The 19,651-nt window shown below is 48.5% G+C and overlaps 1 protein-coding gene across 1 annotated transcript in view; it reads right to left on the bottom strand.

The window, feature by feature from the left end:
* Positions 1 to 19,651, bottom strand: part of RSPH6A (radial spoke head 6 homolog A) — a 273,085-nt gene that overhangs the window by 14,911 nt on the left and 238,523 nt on the right. Inside the window, exon 5 of the mRNA XM_078660911.1 lies at positions 17,904 to 18,021. Coding sequence (XP_078517037.1) covers positions 17,904 to 18,021 — 118 coding nt within the window. The remainder of the gene's footprint in view (positions 1 to 17,903; positions 18,022 to 19,651) is intronic.

The following is a 19,651-nucleotide window of genomic DNA, read 5'->3' on the forward strand; positions in this document are numbered from 1 at the left end:
GCCGAAGAGAGAAGAGCCGGAGAATGGGAGGTTCATGATCCTTTGCTGCGCGTCTGGCGTAAGCCCTGTTAGCCGCAACCAGGAGGATCTTCTGGCGCATACACCATGCGCGTAAGAGTGCGCTGATAACACCGCACCATCTGCCGCTGTGCTGATTGCTTGGTTAGCCACCAGAGATCCCTCTGTGACTATCTCTGCGAAATCTTTCTGGTCTTCCTTTGGGAGCTTGGTTTGGAAACGCCCCAAAGAGTCCCAAAGAGATCTGTCATACCTGCCAAGCAACGCAGCAGCGCTGGAGTCTTTAAGAGAAGCTGCAGCAGAAGTGCAGACCTTGCGACCCCACGAGTCCTGGGTCCTGCTGTCTTTGTCAGGCGGAACAGAAGAAGTGGCCGAAACAGCATGTGTCTTTTTCGCTGCTGCCACAATGACAGAGTCTGCAAGAGGATCTGTCTTGACGAAGACTGGATCTGAGGTAGCCGGCTTATATTTTTTCCAGAGGCGAGCCGGAACCGCCTTAATGGTTGCCGGTGTTAGAAACATGTCCCTGACTGGGTCAAGGATCCCAGGAACCAGTGGCAGCAGAGGTCGAGATTCTGACTTCTTATGAAGAGTTTCGAAAATCACTGTTGTCGTGACTTGCGGGACAGACATCTCAATATTAAGCTTTTGTGCACCTCTTTGTAAAACCTCATGGTAGGTAGCAATATCGTCTATGGGAGAGACCCTGGTAGATGGGCTGCCCGATAGCGTGGGAGAGTAATCCCTCTTGGAGGATCGGGTGGAGGAAAACGAGGACGTAGATGGTGTTCTTCTTCGCCGTCGATGCTTAGAAATCCTCACTTCTCTCGATCTCCCAGTGCGGTCCTCCTGTCTCGGAGAGCGAGACCTGTGGCGCCTGGCGTCCGGAGACCACTCCTGTCTTTGTCTAGGAGGGCTCGCTCTGTCTGCTTCGTCCACTAGTCTCTGCAAAGGAGACCTATGCACAGAGCTGGCATAGTCCTGCATTCGTCTTGTTGCCCCAGAGTCCTTCCAGTGACTTGCAGGGAGGTTCAACCTCGGAGACAACCGAGTCGCAGCAGGAGCGTCCTTGGATCACGAAGGAGACGTGCGAACGCGGGAAGCAGGTTCCGGAGTGGGCGACTTTGAAGAAGCCCTCCTGGAAGATTGAGGAGACGAATGTCGTGAAGCCGACTCTGTCACCATGACCACTGAGTCTCCAGATCTCTCTGAGGCTTCTGCCGTCCTCTCGACGTCGAACGCACCCTCGACGTCGAACGGTGTCGACGAGACGCAGGTAAGTGCTCTCTCGACGTCGAACTGCGATGAGACACAGACGACGGAGGATGTCTCTCACTCGACGCCGAATGTCTTTTAGACGGCTTCGGAGATGGATTCAGTCTCGACGTCGATGGTCTTCGAGACGACGGCGGAGGGGTTTGTCTCACCCTCGACGCCGAACGTATCGACGGAGACTTCAACCTCGACGCCGATCGTCGCCCAGTGGACGACGGCGGAGGTGTCCTCGTTCTCGACGTCGATCGCTGGTGGACTTGCGATGACAGAAGAGAACCTGCCCTCGACGTCGAACGCTTTACCGGCGTCGACGGATGGCCTTGGTACCTTGACGCCGAACGTCGTTGAGATGACGACGGCGAAGGGTCTCTACTCCTCGACGCCGATCGTCGCCGGGTTGACGACAGAGGAGGGTCTCTGCTCCTCGACGCCGATCGTCGCCGAGTTGACGGCGGCGGAGGGGTCCTGTCTCTCGACGCCGATCGTCGCCGGGTTGACGACGGCGGAGGAATCTCATCTCTCGATGCCGATCGCCGCTGGGTTGACGACGGCGGAGGATGAATCTTCGACGTCGACGACATACCTTTTCTCGACGGCGAGCCCGCTGTCGAGGGTCTCTTCTTCGATAAATGACCCATTTGAAGATCTTTTTTCAGCGCCGAGCCCGATGCTGAAGCTGAAGGACGCGAGGACTTACTTCTAGAAGATGTTCTAGCCCTCTTGGAGCCCTTCTTGACTGGTGATCTTCCTCTTGACAGGCCATAAAGACGAATTTGCTCTCTGTCTTTCAAAGTTCTGCTGATAGCTGACAGTGAGAGCAGGCCTTTGGGTCATGGTCTTCAGGGAGACAAAGATACAGACCTCATGAGAGTCTGTTTTGGCCTTCTTATGACCACAAGAAGGACAAGAGTCAAAAAGAGAAGGCATTTTAAGGTGCTAAAAATATCCTAATCTGTCAAAAAAAGACAGTCTCTTACTTCTACAGCTGTAAAACGTCGAAGTAAAGAGAAAAAGTTGTTAAAAGTGAAAAAAAAATTCTGAAGAAATCATAAAAGAGTGGAGCTGTGTTGCCAGGATCCTTCCAGAAGGAGCCGGAAAGAACAACTGACCTAACTGTCACCCCTGAGGCATGATGGGAAGCTGGGGGTCAGGAGTGCCTTAAAGGCACGGCGTCAGTTTATTGCATGCAGCTACAGTTTAGCTTTTCAGTCTTTTTAGACTGTGTGTTTGCAATACAGCCTGGGAGCTTCCTATGCTTTCAGTGTTTTAGAAAAATTTCTACTATTTTCTGAGCATTAAAACAGTTCCAAAAACAAACTTTATTGTTGTTTCTAATGCATGTTATTCATGTATGATGGAAATTCTTTACAGCATGATTCAGCTCTAGTGTTTATTAGGCTGCAATTGCTTATTTTTATATATATATGTATATAAATATGGTTATATATATGTGGGGCACACATAATATAGTGTTTCCGGGGTCCCGCGCATGGGCGGGAATATTCTAATGCTTATGACTATTGATGAGGATCCCCTGGAAGAGAAACAAGCTTCCGTCCATCACCACCCCCTTTTTGTACCAGGGAAGACATGGCTTGGGAGTTCGGGCTGGACTGTTCCCATGAGGCACAGGGTCAGACTGATTTGCATATAGCCATGTCTGAACTGGGGTGGCAGAGTGGGCTAAAGAACGGTGATGCATTAAACCCAGATCTTTTGACTGGGTGAGAGTGTTTGATTGATTCAGATTCTCCGTCCATCACCACCCCCTTTTTGTACAGACTATGATTGATGGCTTGAACATGCTTCATTAAGGTAAATTAGTCGTTCTCTGGAATGTGCACATTCCCCGGGCACAAAAACTCAGAGGGAAATCTTCATGTGTGCAGATGTTTTTATAAATATACACTTGCTTCATAAACATAAGTAATTATGTCATCTATTATATAGTATTTATTCATCATGCGACCTGCACAGTGTGTCATCACGCTATTCTCCGAGTACGGAGCCTCCAAAGAGTATGGTGTATCTGGATTGGCATATTTCGTAGTACTCGAATTTTCATGGACATATTCTCTGGCAGCGTTATTTTATGATACAATATATCTCCTAAGAATGATGTATGATGGCTATTAATGCTCTAAGCATGTAGGCTGTGATTGCTATTTTTTTTTTACAAGTGGCAATATTTTTCAGTAATGCGCGTTTTCAACCCCGGCACAAAAACAATTTGCTGATGTGATTCCCTTTTTTGTACTGAGCTAGAGTGCTTCTGATAGGAACCTATTTTTAAGTGCTTGTAACATATATAAGGATTTCTCCAAAGTAGAAGCACATTGCCAACATGATCTGATCCGTTAAATGTTTGTACAGGTCCACCGCATATCTAGGGCGAAAATCTGAGGGCATATGGTAGGGGGATAAAAGAAGGGGTTAAGGTGGGGTGTATGTAGGACATGATGACAAATTCCGACCATCACAAGCAATTAAGAGCCCGGTTGAAATTCAAAGAATCATCTCTGGTGGGCCTTTGTTGAGCGCTCCTGGCTATGTACAGTCAGATGCATTGTTCTTTGGTTATCGGACTGTGCGACCAGGACATGAAATTCAGTCCTAGAAGTTCTTGCACCAGCACTCCACCTCTTTGGGGTTCAATGTTGAACATCACGGACAGGGGTGGGAGCAACTGAACAGAAGCAGGCCTTATGAATCACATTTTACTGATCGCTTTATTGCTTCTTATTGTCAGGTTCATTAAGATGATGACAGTTTATTAAATATCTCAGTGAGTAATTATGCTTTTAACAGTTTCCTGAACCGAAGATGGCTAAGCTCTGCTCTTGGATGGAAATTGTTCCTCAATGTTGGTATCCTATCAATCTGTCTCTGTGCTTCAAACATTTCAATTTTTGTTGGAGGTCATACATCTTCAAGCTTTACAGCACTGCCAGATATGAATTGTGGCACAATGGCTCTGGCATAACCTGTAACTTTGTTCCAGTAGGACTAGAAAATGGTGTGCATGTCTCAGTCGAACTAAGGATGCAATTTTTCTATTTGCTTTAATGTAGATAAATATCATTTGTGAGTGATCCGTCCGATGAACAAGTTACTTACCTTCGGTAACGCTTTTTCTGGTAGATACAGTATCTGCCTGTGGATTCCTCACCTTGTGAATATCCCCCTTGCGTCAGCAACGTTCGGAAAATTCTTCGTAGCACGCCGGCGTGAACGACGTCATAGGAACGCGGCATCGCGCGCAACTCCGTCTGACGTCCCCGACTCCTTATTAGGCCGACGTCGGCGTGATGACATCAGTTCCGCCCTTTTTTCTGTGCCTTCGAGGCACCCGGACGGACCAATGACAGCAAAAATACATATATACAGTGTACATAGTACATACAAATCAGAACAGCACACATAGTGCGCAGCAAAGGTATTAAAAACCCAATATATATACAAATAAACACAGGTATAGCAGATACTGTATCTACCAGAAAAAGCGTTACCGAAGGTAAGTAACTTGTTCTTCTGATAGATACATCTGCCTTGTGGATTCCTCACCTTGTGAATAGAGTCCCACAGCAGTCCCCACTCCCGGAGGAGGGTGTCCACTCTGCTATACCAGGAAATCTTGGAGGACAGAACGCGCGAAGTGGCCGTCCCTCCTCACCTCGGTATCCAAGCAGTAATGCTTCGCGAAAGTGTGGAGGGAGGCCCAAGTCGCGGCTCTGCAAGTGTCCTCAACAGGTACACCTCTAGACAATGCAGAAGTAGCAGACCTTGCCCTGGTAGAATGAGCTCTTATACCCTCAGGAGGGTCCTTACCCGCCAGAGAGTAGCAAATCTTGATGCACAGGATTATCCACCTGGAAAGTGTGCGCTTGTGCCCCGCTCTGCCCTTCCGACAGCCAGCAAAACCAACAAACAGCTGGTCGTCCATGCGGAAGTCTTTAGTTCTATCCAGATAAAAAGACACCGCCCTCTTAGGGTCCAGACGGTGCAGTCTCTCTTCCTCCTTAGAAGGGTGAGGGGGAGAAAAGAAGGTAGGAAGGGTAATGGATTGCCCTAGATGGAAGGGAGTTACCACCTTAGGCAGAAAAGCAGCCCTGGTTCTAAGAACCATTCGATCAACATGAATGGTCAGGAATGGGGGCTTAGAACTAAGAGCTTGAAGCTCACTCACCCTCCTTGCCGAGGTGATCGCAACTAAGAAGACCGTCTTGAAAGACAAAAGCCTCATGGGACACTTGTGTAAGGGTTCGAAGGGATAACCCATCAAGAAAGTTAAGACAAGATTTAAGTCCCATTGAGGAACGATAAATGGAGAAGGAGGGAACTTATTTGTGAGGCCCTTCAGAAACCTCAAAACCATTGGAGATTTAAAAAGAGACGGCTGGTCCGGCAAGCAGAGAAATGCCGATAACGCCGAAAGGTAACCTTTGACTGTGGCAACAGCAAATCCTTGCTGTGCCAAAGAGAGCAAACTGCAAAATATCAGACAGATGAGCCCTCAAAGGGTCAACAGCCTTCTCCCTACACCAAACAACAAATTTAGACCATCTATACGAATAAATGGACTTGGTGGAGTCACGCCTGGCCGAAAGAATGACATCCACCACATCGTGAGGGAGAGAAAAAGAGTTCAGGTTGCCCCGTTCAATCTCCAGGCATGAAGGTGTAATGTCTGGAGGTGGGGGTGTAGAACCTGCCCCTCCATCTGAGAGAGGAGATCTACCCTGAGAGGGAGAAGGAGCAGCGGGTGAGAGGAGAGGTGGAGTAGGTCTGTGTACCACACCCTGCTTGGCCAATCCGGGGCGACCAATATGACTTGGGCCCGGTCTTGACGAATCTTCCTCAGAACCCGAGGAATCAAGGGTATGGGAGGAAACGCGTAAAGGAGTTGACTTCCCCAACTCAACTGAAACGCGTCCCCCAGTGCTCCATGCATCGGATAATGGAGGCTGCAGAATGACAGGCAGTGAGCATTCTCGCGAGTGGCGAACAGGTCCACCCGAGGAGTCCCCCACATCTGAAAGATGTCGTGAACAACCTCCGGATGGAGCCTCCACTCGTGGTCGGCAGAGAACTGCCGACTGAGAACGTCTGCACGTACGTTCAGAACTCCGGCCAGATGATTTGCCACCAGACAAATCTGATGGTCCTGAATCCAGGACCAGAGACGCAGAGCCTCTTTGCAGAGACACCGCGACCCTACTCCTCCCTGCTTGTTGATATACCACATCGCGGTCGTGTTGTCCGTCAGGACTTGAACCGACTGACCGCGAAGGGAAGGGAGGAAGGCCTTGAGAGCCAGACGTATCGCCCGCAAATCTAGAAGGTTGATGTGAAGCAACCTTTCCTCCGGAGACCAAAGACCTTTGACCTCCAGATCCCCCAGATGAGCACACCACCCGAGAGTGGATGCATCCGATATCACTGTGGCAACCGATGGAGGCAGTTGGAAAGGCTTTCCTTGAGACAGATTGTCTTCCACGCCCCACCAAGACAGATCCGCTGCAGTTTCTCCGGAGATCCTCACTGAGTCCCTGAGATCTCCGTTGTGCTGATACCACTGCCTGCGGAGGCACCACTGGAGTGCCCTCATGTGCCAGCGAGCATGGTTGACCAACAGAATGCAAGAAGCCATCAGACCGAGCAGACGAAGGACCTTCAGGACTGGAACGACCGCTCCATTGTAGAATAAAGGAATCATTTCCTGTATGTCGCGAATCCTTTGGGGTGGAGGGAATGCACTACATACAGTAGTGTCCAGTACCGCACCTATGATCAGGTTGCGCTGGGAGGGCACCAGGTGAGACTTGGGTACATTTATCAAAAAACCCAACCTGTGCAACAACTGAGTTGTCTCTTGCAGATGAAGGAGCACCTTCTCTGGTGACTCTGCTTTGATCAGCCAGTCGTCCGAGAAACGGGAATACAGGTATTCCCGACCTCCTGAGATGTGCTGCCACCACTGCCATCACCTTGGTGAAAACTCGAGGCGCAGTAGTAAGTCCAAACGGAAGGACCGCAAACTGGTAGTGTTGCGACCCTACCGTAAAACGGAGATACTTCCTGTGCAACTTCAGGATGGGGATGTGGAAATAAGCATCCTGCAAGTCGATTGACACCATCCAGTCTTCTTCCAACAGCGCTTGAAGAACCTGCGCAAGAGTGAGCATCTTGATCTTTTCCTGCTTCAGATACAAGTTCAAGATCCTGAGATCCAGGATTGGACGAAGTCTGCCATCCTTTTTTGGGATCAGGAAATACCTGGAGTAGCACCCCTGACCCTTCTCCTGCTCCGGAACCACCTCTATCGCACCCTTTCTGAACAGTGCCAGGACTTCTTCCTGCAGGGGAAGCAGGTGGTCCTCCGAACAATAACCTTGGCAAGGAGTGTAATTGGGAGGGAACTCCTGGAAAGGAAGTGCATGCCCATTTTCTACGAGATTGAGAACCCAAAGATCTGATGTAACCGATTCCCAATCCCGTAGAAAATGAGTAAGCCGACCCCCTACCGGACCCGCATGATCCGGAATGGCGGATCTAGGGCTGCTTTGCTGTTGTAGGTGGGGGGTGGGTATTAGAGGAGGAAGTAGAGGAGGAAGAGGCCTGACATCCACGCCCACGACCCCTCTGTCTACCTCTGTAAGACTTGTACAGAGGGTTCTGCTGCTGCTGCTGCTGCTGGCCTTGTTTGAAAGGACGAAAGGAAGACCTGCCAAAGCCCCTGAACTTCCTGGTGGCCGAGCCTTTCGCTTGCAGGCCCAAAGACCTAGCCGTCGCCCGGCTATCTTTGAACCTCTCTAAAGCTGCATCCGCTTTCTTCCCAAAGAGGCCAACTCCGTCAAAAGGCAAATCCATAAGAGTAGCCTGTACATCAGCGGAAAACTCTGAGGACTTTAGCCAAGCAGCTCTTCTGGTAGCCACTGAAGAACCCATCACTCTAGCCACAGAGTCCGCCGTGTCCATGCCACTCTGAATAACCTGGCGGGCTGCCGCCTAAGTTTCCAAAACAACCTCATTAAAGTTTTTCCTGTCTTCCTCCGGAAGCTTAGCTGACAACTGCTTGACCGAGTCCATTAAGGAATGCACATATCTTCCTAGTAAGCAAGTAGCATTCGTTGATTTGAAAGCCATGCTACCTGAGGAGAAAACCTTTTTAGCAGCTTGATCCAACTTTTTGGAGTCTTTATCTCCAGGAACCTGGGGAAAAGAGCCTGCAGATCTGTTCGCACAAGCAGCCTGCACCACCAGACTCTCCGGCGAAGGGTGAGATGACAAGAACTCAGGGTCTCCAGGAGCCACCCTATAACGCCTCACCACTGATCTAGACACCGCAGGTGCAGACAAAGGCTTTTTCCAGACCTCTAAAATCGGTTCAGTCAGAGCCTCAGTGAATGGCAGAGTCGGCTCAATGACCGAAGAAGGCGAATGTAAGACCTCCGTAAGGATATTAGACTTGAACTCCACTGTAGGCAAAGTCAATTTCAGCAACTCAGCAGCCTTTCTGATTACCATATGGAATGGCACAACATCCCTAGAGGGCGCATCCGAAACCACAGGCAGCCCCCATTCTGGAGAAAGCTCAAGACTGCTTGCACTATGCAGATCCTCAAAGCAATCCTCATGCTCCTGAAGCTCGCCTTCCTCCACTTCATGTTCCCCATACTCCTTCTCCTCCAAGAGACGCTGGGCTCTACGCCTCGACCACTCCAGACGAATCGAAGTCGACGGATCCGGTAATGACTCTGACGGAGTCGGAGCCGGCGTCAAACGAGGAGCTGGAACAACAGGAGGTTGAGAAACAGGAACCGGCGTTGTGCCCCGATCCAAACTTCGAGGTCGCTCCGGAGCCGGCGAAGCCGTGCGCGGAGTCGATGACCTCGGCGGCGCCGTACCGAGCCAAGAAGGATATGGAGTCGGCATAAAAGGTAGAAAGGGCGCCGGTGCATAAGCTTGGGGGACACCCAAGTTAAAAGACAAAGGACCAATGGGACCCGCAGGTGCTCCAGTGGGGTACATTGCCCTCGCATACACTCCAAACATAGCATTTAGGAAATGCGAAGACCAGGAAAGGAAGGGTATGAACCCATTGACGGCTCTGCAGGAGGCTGCTCCGGATTTGGCTCCTCCTGACCCTTAAGACCCTCCAGGTCATCCTCCGAAGTCGGTGACTGTGGAACCTCCACAACTTCCTCATGCTCCGAAGACTGGCCCGAAGCCGGATTCGGAACCAACTCCGGTTCCGGTGTATGCTCTCGAGACCGTATCGGCGTGGTACCACCAGCAGGAGACGGAGACACAAAGTCCTTGTGATGTGTCCGAGAAGACCTCTTCTTCGAGTCCGACGACCCCGAATGATGGTGAGAACTATGCTTCTTCCTCTTATGTTTTTTCTTCGAGGAACCCGAAGCATGCCCAGAAGCTGACTTCGATGCCGACTCCGATCTGGCCCTTGACCTCGATCTCGATCGTGACTTCAATCGCGACCTCGATCGCGACTTCGACATTGACTTCGGCCTCGATCTGGAGCGTCTTGATCTTGATCTCGAAGATCTATTGGCTTCTTTACCTTTAATCTTGGCTATCAGAAGTTTAGCCTCCTGTTCTCGCAGAGCCTTCGGATTCATCTTAGAGCAGGATCGACAGCCCTTGACGTCATGATCCGAACCTAAACAACACAAGCAATCATCATGTGGATCGGTAATCGACATCATTCGGGCACACGAGCCACACTGCTTGAAACCCGTCTTCTTCGACGACATCCTCGACGAAGAACAGGAACAGTAACAGACAAAGAGCAACAAAGTCTCTATCTGTAACAACAGAAGATCCCAGAAACCGTTAGCGTCGATGACGCGGAAAAATGGGAACTGATGTCATCACGCCAACGTGGGCCTAATAAGGAGTCGGTGACGTCAGACGGAGTCGCGCGCGATGCCGCGTTCCTATGACGTCGTTCACGCCAGCGTGCTACGATGAATTTTCCGAACGTTGCTGACGCAAGGGGGATATTCACAAGGTGAGGAATCCACAAGGCAGATGTATCTATCAGAAAAAAAGCTTATAATCATTTAATAAGCTCTCGTACAAATGTGTCTATAAAAATGTTTTTAGAACTTATATTCTAGAATATAGCGCTCCTGCATCAGAGCCCGGCTTAGGTGATGTGATCAGTGCCACTGTACTTGGTGCCAATTTCAAAGCGGCACCATTGGACAGGAGTGGGGAGACAGAGCAGACACGACTGGAGAGACGAAGGTAGCCTGCAGAGATCTTTCTGAGCCCATCAATTTTTAGGGGTTGATAATAATTTTTAAGATAACTCTTGTGATTAAGGTTGATTGCAGGAAAGATCTGTATTTGTCTAGTCAAAGTTTTGAGCCATCGCAAATTAGCAGGGAGTGCCTGCTGCAAAGCAAGACATAGAGTAGTAGAAAATACCTGTTGCAGATCACAGACAGGGGCTCCTCAGTTAAGGCGGAAGAGCATTGCCCCACTGAGCAGGTAAAAAAGGAAAAAAATAAAATGATTGTTATTATCATTTTATTTTTCCTTTGTTGCTCACCCAGGTAGGGGCCGGGGTGGGCTCTCACAGAGGAGCTGGAGGAGAAGTGGTTTGCACTCTCTTAAATGCCCATGATGGTTTGGCCGGCCGTAATTCATTAGACGCAATTCATTATGACAAAACAACCACAACATCATATACAAAACATCCACTGGGTCCTTTCGCTTTTTACACTGATCAGTGTTTGTCTAGTATGAATCACCTTTGAAAAGAACGTAGCTACATGGTAGCAGACTGCCACATCTTTTAGGTCGTATGGATACTATAATGCCGTCCGATGGTTAAAAATAATTTCTTTAAAAAAAAAAAAACGTCGACCGGGTCGACTGGACCTTCCTGAGGGCGGTCCTTGAGAAGCTGGGCCTTGGTCCTACCATGATCTCCAGGTGCATGGCCCCTTACATTGGACCGCAAGCTAGGATCCGGGTCAACGGCCAACTGTCACCACCGCTCTCGATCCACAGGGGTACGAGGCAGGGATGCCCGCTCTCGCCGCTCCTGTTCGCCCTGGCGGTCGAGCCGCTGGCGGAGTTGATTAGGCGTACCCCTGACATCCATGGCATCCCCCACGGGGGGCGTGCTAACAAAGTAGCGCTGTTTGCGGACGACCTGATCCTCACTCTCACGAACCGTCGAGTCTCGCTCCCAGCGGTACACGACGCCCTCGCACTGTTCGAGCGGGCGTCTGGCCTTAAAATTAACCACACCAAATCTTGGGCACTTAACCTCACCATCCCCGAGGAGGAGGTCTGCCTGCTGAGGGAGGACACGCCTTACCGTTGGGCGGATGACCACATCAAATATCTGGGTCTGGACCTCACTCCTCGCCTCGACTCGTGGTCCTCAAAAAACTGGGCTGCTTGCCGGAAGGATGTCCTGGCGGACCTGCGGAAATGGAAACCCTTGATGGTCTCCTGGTTAGGGCGGCTAAACGCGGTCAAGATGTCGATCCTCCCCCGCATTCTATATGTCTTCCAGTGCCTCCCCACCCCGATACCGACTCACTGCATCAAGACCCTCCAACGCGACCTCACGTCTTTCATATGGGGAGGCAAACGACCCCGGTTCTCACAAAAAGTCCTCATGGAGCCGAGGGACAGGGGCGGCCTAGCCTGCCCGAATCTTCTCCACTACTACTGGGCGGCGCATCTCCGGTTCGTGATAGAATGGGGTGCACGCGAAAGCGACAAGCACTGGTTCCACATGGACCGAACGGTTACGGGGCGCACCATATGGGACCTGCCCTGGTTGCCGCGGGTGGCGCGCTCCAGAAGTGCGTACATGGCGGTCCCCACGAGGACGGTTCTCGAAGTATGGGACAGAGTGGCAGTGTCCAAAGGGCTGACCACGTTCCCCTCTCCGCATACCCCCATTGCCGGCAATCCGCACTTTCCCCCTGCTGCTCAGACCCGGGCGTTCGAGAGCTGGACTCTAGGAGACTGCAGAGTTGCAGGGGATCTTTTTCTTTGCGGGTCGCCTAAATCGTGGCTGGACTGCAAAGAGGAGTTTAACCTCCCCTCGACTGCTAGCCTGCAGTACGCGCAGCTGCGCCACTGGACTTCGGGAGATGACATGCATCAGGCCGCCTCCAGGGCGCACACTCCATTTGAAAAGTTGGCACGCTCCCTCGGGGGACTGAAACGACTCATCTCCCAAATCTACAACATCTTGCAGCATCCCATCACTCCGCCTGCGCATCCCTACCAAAGGCAGTGGCAGACGGCAACTGGCACTGAGATCACGCCATCTCAGTGGTCTAGGCTCTGGAATGACATCCCCAAATCCTACCGCAGCATCCCGCAGAGGGAAAATGCATACAAGATGTTAACACAATGGTACTACACCCCCCTGCGTCTGAGCAAAATGTTCCCTGCCTCCTCACCGCTGTGCTGGAGGTGCGGCACTGCGACTGGCGATTTCATACACATCTGGTGGTCGTGTCCTGCCCTGGCTGTCTTTTGGAAGGAGGTCCTCAGTCACATTAAAGAGGTGTTGGGTTTTCCCCTCCCTGAGGAGGTTTGCACACTATTGCTGGGTATACGACCCCCCACACTTAAAGCACTCACGCGCAGCGACTGGATCCTCACCCTCCACATGCTAGGCGCTGCCAAACAACTCATTGCACTATATTGGAAGCGGACTGAGGCACCGCCGATAGCCTCCTGGTTTGTGCGCCTCTGGCAGGTCCTGACCATGGAGCTGCTCACGGCACGGATACAATCAAGGGGGGTGCGATTCAAGGCAGTGTGGGAACCCCTCGTGCGTCACCTGTGCTCCATAAGATATGCCCGCCGCATGCCTCCCAGGCTTCGCGCTTTGCAATTGTTCGAGGATGCCCTCCTCCCCGCCGACCCAGGTAGACTAGGCTCATAGTCACTTCCCCGTCTTCTGCCTCTTGTGGGCGACCGCAGATACACCTCCCTGACCCCTCTCCACCTCTCCCCTGCTTTTCCCCTTCCGACTTTCTCTTTTTCCTTGTCTTGCCACTCTGGCTTTCGTCCCCCTTTTTGGGGCAGTTTGGCCCCTGTTGGGCCTTTGTTAATGTGACACCGCTGCTCTCCTTTCCATACGCGCCTCCCCCGTACTAAGGCACACTGCCAGCACATGGCCACCTCTTGCTTTCTACTCCCTTAGGCCACGCGGCCGGCCCCTTGGGGGTTGTAGGCAAGGCGCTGTGTTTAAGAATTCCACCCCACGTGGCTACCTACTCCTATTCTTGGTTTCTATCTGCGCGGCCGGCCCCGATGAGGGGTTGTAGGCTTACCGCTGTGTTCACAATAAAAACAGATTTGAACAAAAAAAAAAAACGGCTTTCTATGTGTCAGATAAAATCTGCAGAAAAGTGCTATGTGCTGGGTCGACTGTTCAGATCTGTCATCGCAGGGACATTCTCTGGTCAAGGCGCTGCACTCTTTCTTTCTTGGAAAAGAAATCATGCGTTGAATAATGAGGAAACGGAAGCGTGTTAAAAGATATCTGTTGTAAGTGTTATGGGTTAAACTTAGGTACAATTTACATCTGGAATGGTCATTCAGTGCCAAATATCTTCCCACAGATGCCTTATAGTGGTGTGACAGGACCCCTTTTCTCTTGACAAGCCTTAAGTGTATACTTTTTAAGATCTCTTTTTGTGTGACCAAAGATGTCCACCGGGTGTACCCAGGGATCCCTCTCTGTCTGTCGAAGCCCCCTCAAAGTGTTCTTGATGTACCATAGCCAAAGGATTTTGCAAGCCTGGCCAAGACCTCAACAGTCTTTTAAGATAAATCTAGGAAAGTGGGTCTCTTCTTTGGACCATACAGATTGCCATAATAAAAGCAGTTTGATTTCTAATGCGTCTATTATAAAACTCACTCCCAGCTCACTATGGATGATGGTGTTTGATATTGATTGGGGTACCACTAGGAGTCTTCTAAGGAACTTTTTTTCCTGTGTTTGTATTGTTCTATTATTCCCGCACCACAAATTCCAGCTGGTAATTGTATTTATATAGCGCTTACTACACCTGATGAGGAGTTAAGAGCTTTTTCGTCAAGTAACACGTATGTTATCGCCAGGGGCGGCCTTAGGCATGTGCAAGCTGTGCACCTGCACAGGGCCACCAAACCCCAGGGGCCACCACGCCAATATATATCCTTAATATAATAATCCTCTGAGGATGGATACATATTTGTGTGGCGGCCCCTGGCAGGGATTTGGTGGCCTCCGGCTCTGTTCCACTTCCAAACACCCTGACCCCCCCCCTCTTCACTGGCCTTCGTGCTCCGCCCCGCCTGGACCCCCTCTTCCAGGGCCCCCTACCTAAGCTCCCTGCCCAGGGCCGCCATGAGCCTAGAGCCGCCCCTGTTATTGCTGAGACAGATTTGCCATTATATAGGATTAGCATCACTCTGATTGGTAGAACCTAGCTTGAACCCAAACCTAAAATGTCCTCATTACTTCTGATCAGGTTAGAAATGCATGTTTCCCTGTGATGCTTCCAGTCCCCTTTTGAAGAGAACTGTATTCCTAGGCAGTTAAACGTTTTTGTACTTTTTATTTTACTCCAATTGATGTAAAAGGTGTTAGTCTTTTCCCTTGTTTGGCCACAACTCATGGTAAAAGTGTTTGCTAGGTTACTATTCAGATTTAGGTTTTGCAGGCTTTTGGGGTTAATGCCAGAATGGCCGCATCGTTGGTATATAAAACTATAGGTATTTGCCGCTTACCGACTCTAGGGGTCTCTGCTCCTACCGACTGCAGTTTGTCGTCTACACCATTTATATATAGAGAGAAGAGGAAGGGCACTAGCATGCATCCCTCCAGAACCCCTCTCCCTATATTAAAAGATGGGGTTAGTTCTTCCTTCGTCCCAAAGCAGACTTTGGCAGTTAAGTTACTGTACATGTATGCAAGGAGAGAGTTTATTTCTTTGAGCACTCTGATTTTGTTCCATACACACCCATAGTTTGTTGTGGAAACCAAGTCAAATGCACAGAGCCCTTTTGGGCAAGGGTGTATATACCCATCAGTAGGTTTAGGATGAGAGACTGATCAACCGTCCCCAAGCCTTTACTGAACCCTTATTGGGTGTTTGTTAGGATTTAGTTTTCTTCAGCCCAGATTTTCCAATCTCTCTAGTAGGACCCTCCCCACTAATTTGGCAGAAGAGTAAAGTAGAGAGATGGATCGGTAACATTTTGGGACATTCTTTAAGCCCTTCTTGAAAATTGGAATAATCAGTGAGTTGGGCCAGGATGGGGGTACATTTCCTGCTCCTGCTGCATTTAATATCTTAGTCATGAGCGGGGACCAGAGGAGAAATTCAGACCTATAAGTGTCTATTGGGTCCTGTTGGGGATGGGGTGCCTTCCCTCTTAGGGCTTTCTCAATGCCCTTACTACCTCCTCCTGCAAGGTAAAAACCACATTTGTTAGCGGAATAAACACAGAAAGTCCTAATCTGTTCTCCTGCGTTTCTGGTATAAGAAAAACTGTACCAAAATGGTCCACCCATTGTGCAGGAGTGATTGAAGATTCCAAGTCAGGTCCTAGCCCCTTGGTGAACAGTGGGGAGTCAATACAAGAACATTGTGCTGTCCCTGGTCTCTGCAGCTTGTACTAAGTTACCCCACGCTTTCGCTTGCAGTTTTTTCTTTCTGTTGCTTATTGCCTTTTTTTAATCAAGTATAGCTTTCCGAACTGCCATGGATCCATATGACTCAGGAGAAATATTTTAATGAGGTCACTACGTGCTTGAGTGCATGGGTGGTTAAACTAGCCTTTAATATCCCTCTGTTGTCCATTTGACCTCACTGTCAGTATTTAGTTGATTTACTTAGCTATGGAAATATGGGCTTCCAGAGTTTCAACATAGTTGTTTTTTGGTGCCAGGCCTAACATGAAGGATTCCAAGTTCCTAGCTACCAGGTCATTTAAAAAGCTGGACGGATCAACACCAGCCCATTTTATTTTTATGCCTTTCAGACCAGCTGGAATAATATTGTTGGTTTTACCTGTATCAGGAGTTATGTGCAAATTATCCCTGAGTTATTTATAAGGGGATTAAGGCCACTTATACAGTTTGCCACCACCTATGATTCCTGTAGAATATGTCTGTCACTACACGAGGAAAGGAAGTGGTCGATGTTACTATTACAGCCTCTCCCTATGAAGGTTGAAGGCTAAAGATGGCTATTAGGGCTGCAAGGATCTGCTATTTTCAGATTGTAATTGAAGGGCTTTGAACACATCAGCCCTTGTGGAGTCCAAGACGTTATTGTAAAAATGAATTATTAAAATGTCCATGTTACCTTCTGATGTGAACAAAAAAAATTGGTAATAGGGACAAATTAAGAAACCTTTTTTGACTCTTGGTGCAAAGCTGTTAGAGATTAGTGCAAGAAAGCCCCCCTTGGCCCTACACAGATTTGAAGGTTTAGCAACGATACAAAATTACACAAACCCATCGAAATCTATTGATTTAGTCGACCACGTTTCTTGAATACATACTATCTGGGCTTTTTTGACATATTTTACCCAGTCCTCTAAATCAATTCTGTTAGCAAGACCAGCAATATTCCATTAAGTAATGGTAATTTCACAGAGGTCGGTACTATTGAAGGAGAGATTCTCTTCCCCTTGTATAATGTGTTCAGCAATTGTGGGTTGTGTCTTAGGTAACATTTCCCATACATTGATTTGCACACTTGTATAAATCATTACCTCTGTATAATATCTATGTGATGTATAGCTCAATGTCACCCTACATTAGGATGAGTAGGGCCATAAAAAAATGTGAGAGAGAGGCAGGAGGGGCACCACGGAAGGGTGATTAGTGAAGGAATCAGTGGTGTAGGCGGTCACTTGGAGGGTGCCATCAGAGGTAATCCCACCAGGCGATGCCAACACTCAAACAGCACTGTTCAGCACTTACCCTTCGCTCCATTTCTTCAAACTAATCTTAGCAAGGTTACTTACCCTGCAACCATCCCTTACAAAGGCCTGTTTGCTTACTGAGCTTGTTCACTCAATGGCTCAGCAACTCTTCAAACCGTTTGTGCTTTGGGTACAATGCCATTGGTCTGTGGAGTAACTTCTTATTTTGTGTTGCCCCTGTTTAAATACATCGATTTACTACATCCATTCGGGAAACGGCCACTACAACGCGGCCGTTTCCACGTAAACATTAACCACGCATGCATTACAACGCATGCGTGGTTACCATGAAAGCCTTTACCACGCATACCTTTACTACGAGGTACGTAGTAAAGGCATGTGTGGTAAAGGCTAACATTAAAAAAGGGGGCTTGGGGGGTCTCCCCCCCAAATAAAAAGAAACTCACCTAAAGTCTCTCGGCGTCGTTAAGAGGAAACGGAAAGAAACCCGTTTCCTCTTAACGACGTATGACGTCACCACGAACAATTAGAGGAAAAGGTTGTTCATTGATATAGCATTCCGTTGTAACGCATGCGTGGTAAAGGCATGCGTTGCAACAAATTCGTTGTAATAACATACAACCCATCCATTCTGCATTTCATGAGCAGCTACTTACTTGCCAGAAGCGAAGGCAAAGGCACCAGGCCACAGATTGGATTGAAGAACCGCTATAGCATATTGAGGAATTATATGTGTAGAAAGTTTTGCCGTCCATGGAGGAGTGTGGTTAATCTCTGTCAAGAAAACAAAAAAATAACTCTGAATGAAAAAAGTGCAGCAATATAGCCAGGGATAGAAACAGAGAGGGAGAGACAAGATAATTAGGGTTAAAACTTCCTCTGGCAATCACACCGCTAAATTCGCTCAAACATTAAAATAAAAGGCCAAACAAAAATGCTAAAACGAAATATACAATGAAAAATACCGGCTAAAATTATGCATGGAAGTCTTTCAGGGGTCTGAATCACCTCAACATGAAATTGACAACAAGTCATAGAAAATACCCTACAGGAAAGTAAATCGAGTATACTTCAAGAAGGCGGCATCAACAACATCACTTTCTCCAGAAATGGACCGGTTTCCCTGACTTCTTTTTCTATGCTGATACCAGAAATATATAACAAATGATAATTATATGGTACATTTAGCCCATTTAGCTTTCGTGGTATTTTTCATATTCTTACTACAGGTTTATCCCAACATGGCCGCTGCTTTTCCCTGCTTGTATGACCGTTTCAGAATTTTCTTACATCTCACACCATTGCACATGTAAACAATGTGCCATGCAACATACTTTATATTAATCTATTAACTAATTGTGTACTTCTATAAATCACGGCACAAGATTGATAGATTTTGCCCCACAGACTACTATATTCAATACTTCTTACACAACTACAAGATGGCTGCCCCTTTGCCCTACATCCCCAGATGACCTTCCACTTTTTCCTTTGACCCCTTCCAACAGTTCTTTTATTACCAACCTCATTCCTTCCTCTAAATCTCTTGATATGAATACGCTGCATGACTGCATTTTTCTCTGCACTTTGTATTGCAGAGACTTGCGCTTTCTTTCACAGACTTCATGAGTTAAGTGTTCGCTCATGTTTATTGATTTACCATAATGGTGCAACCCCCTCATTTTCAAACGTCAGAATTCTCGTTCCCCTTTTTACAGTGGCGGCTCCTCCGCTATGACAGAGGAGTGCCGCCCCACTGCTTTTCAGAGTGAAAAAAGGGAAAAATAAAATGATAATAGCTCTACGTTTTTAAAATTGTATTTGTTACGGCTGCGGAGTCTCCACAGGGCGGGCGGATCTGCCTTGCTCTCAGAGCAGGGCGAGAAGTGGTGGGCACTATGTAAGTTTGCATGAATGATTGACCGCCCTCTCGGGCTAGCCAAATATTCATGCGCACTTTGCATGTTCTCCATATTACAGCCTGCGTGGAGAACATACCCAGGCCCACATTCAGTGGCTGAGTACCAAATCACGGTTGCTCAGACCAATCATTACGCCACTGCCTTTTTTAGTGTTGCTTGCACAGCATTTGTGAAATCTCTAGTAAATTAAAAACAAGCATTGGCAAAGCCAATAGGTCTCGGCAATCTGAGAGATATAGGCGTTAGCAAGGATAATGTCTTTTAGCTATGTGTTGTGAAGTGGATGTATATGGTGTGGAATTATGTGGGCTTGAGTGGAATTGTAGAATTGTGTGGCGTGGGGTTGAGTGGAGTTATATGAAGTGGAATTATGTGGCATGGTGTGCATTAAAATTATGCGGTAAGTAATTATGTGGTAGTGAATGTAATGAAATTATTTGGAGTGGAATTGTGTGCTATGGAGTGGAATTATGTGGAGTAGT

The sequence above is a fragment of the Lissotriton helveticus genome, chromosome 9 (genome assembly GCF_964261635.1).
Source record: "Lissotriton helveticus chromosome 9, aLisHel1.1, whole genome shotgun sequence".
NCBI lineage: Eukaryota > Metazoa > Chordata > Amphibia > Caudata > Salamandridae > Lissotriton > Lissotriton helveticus.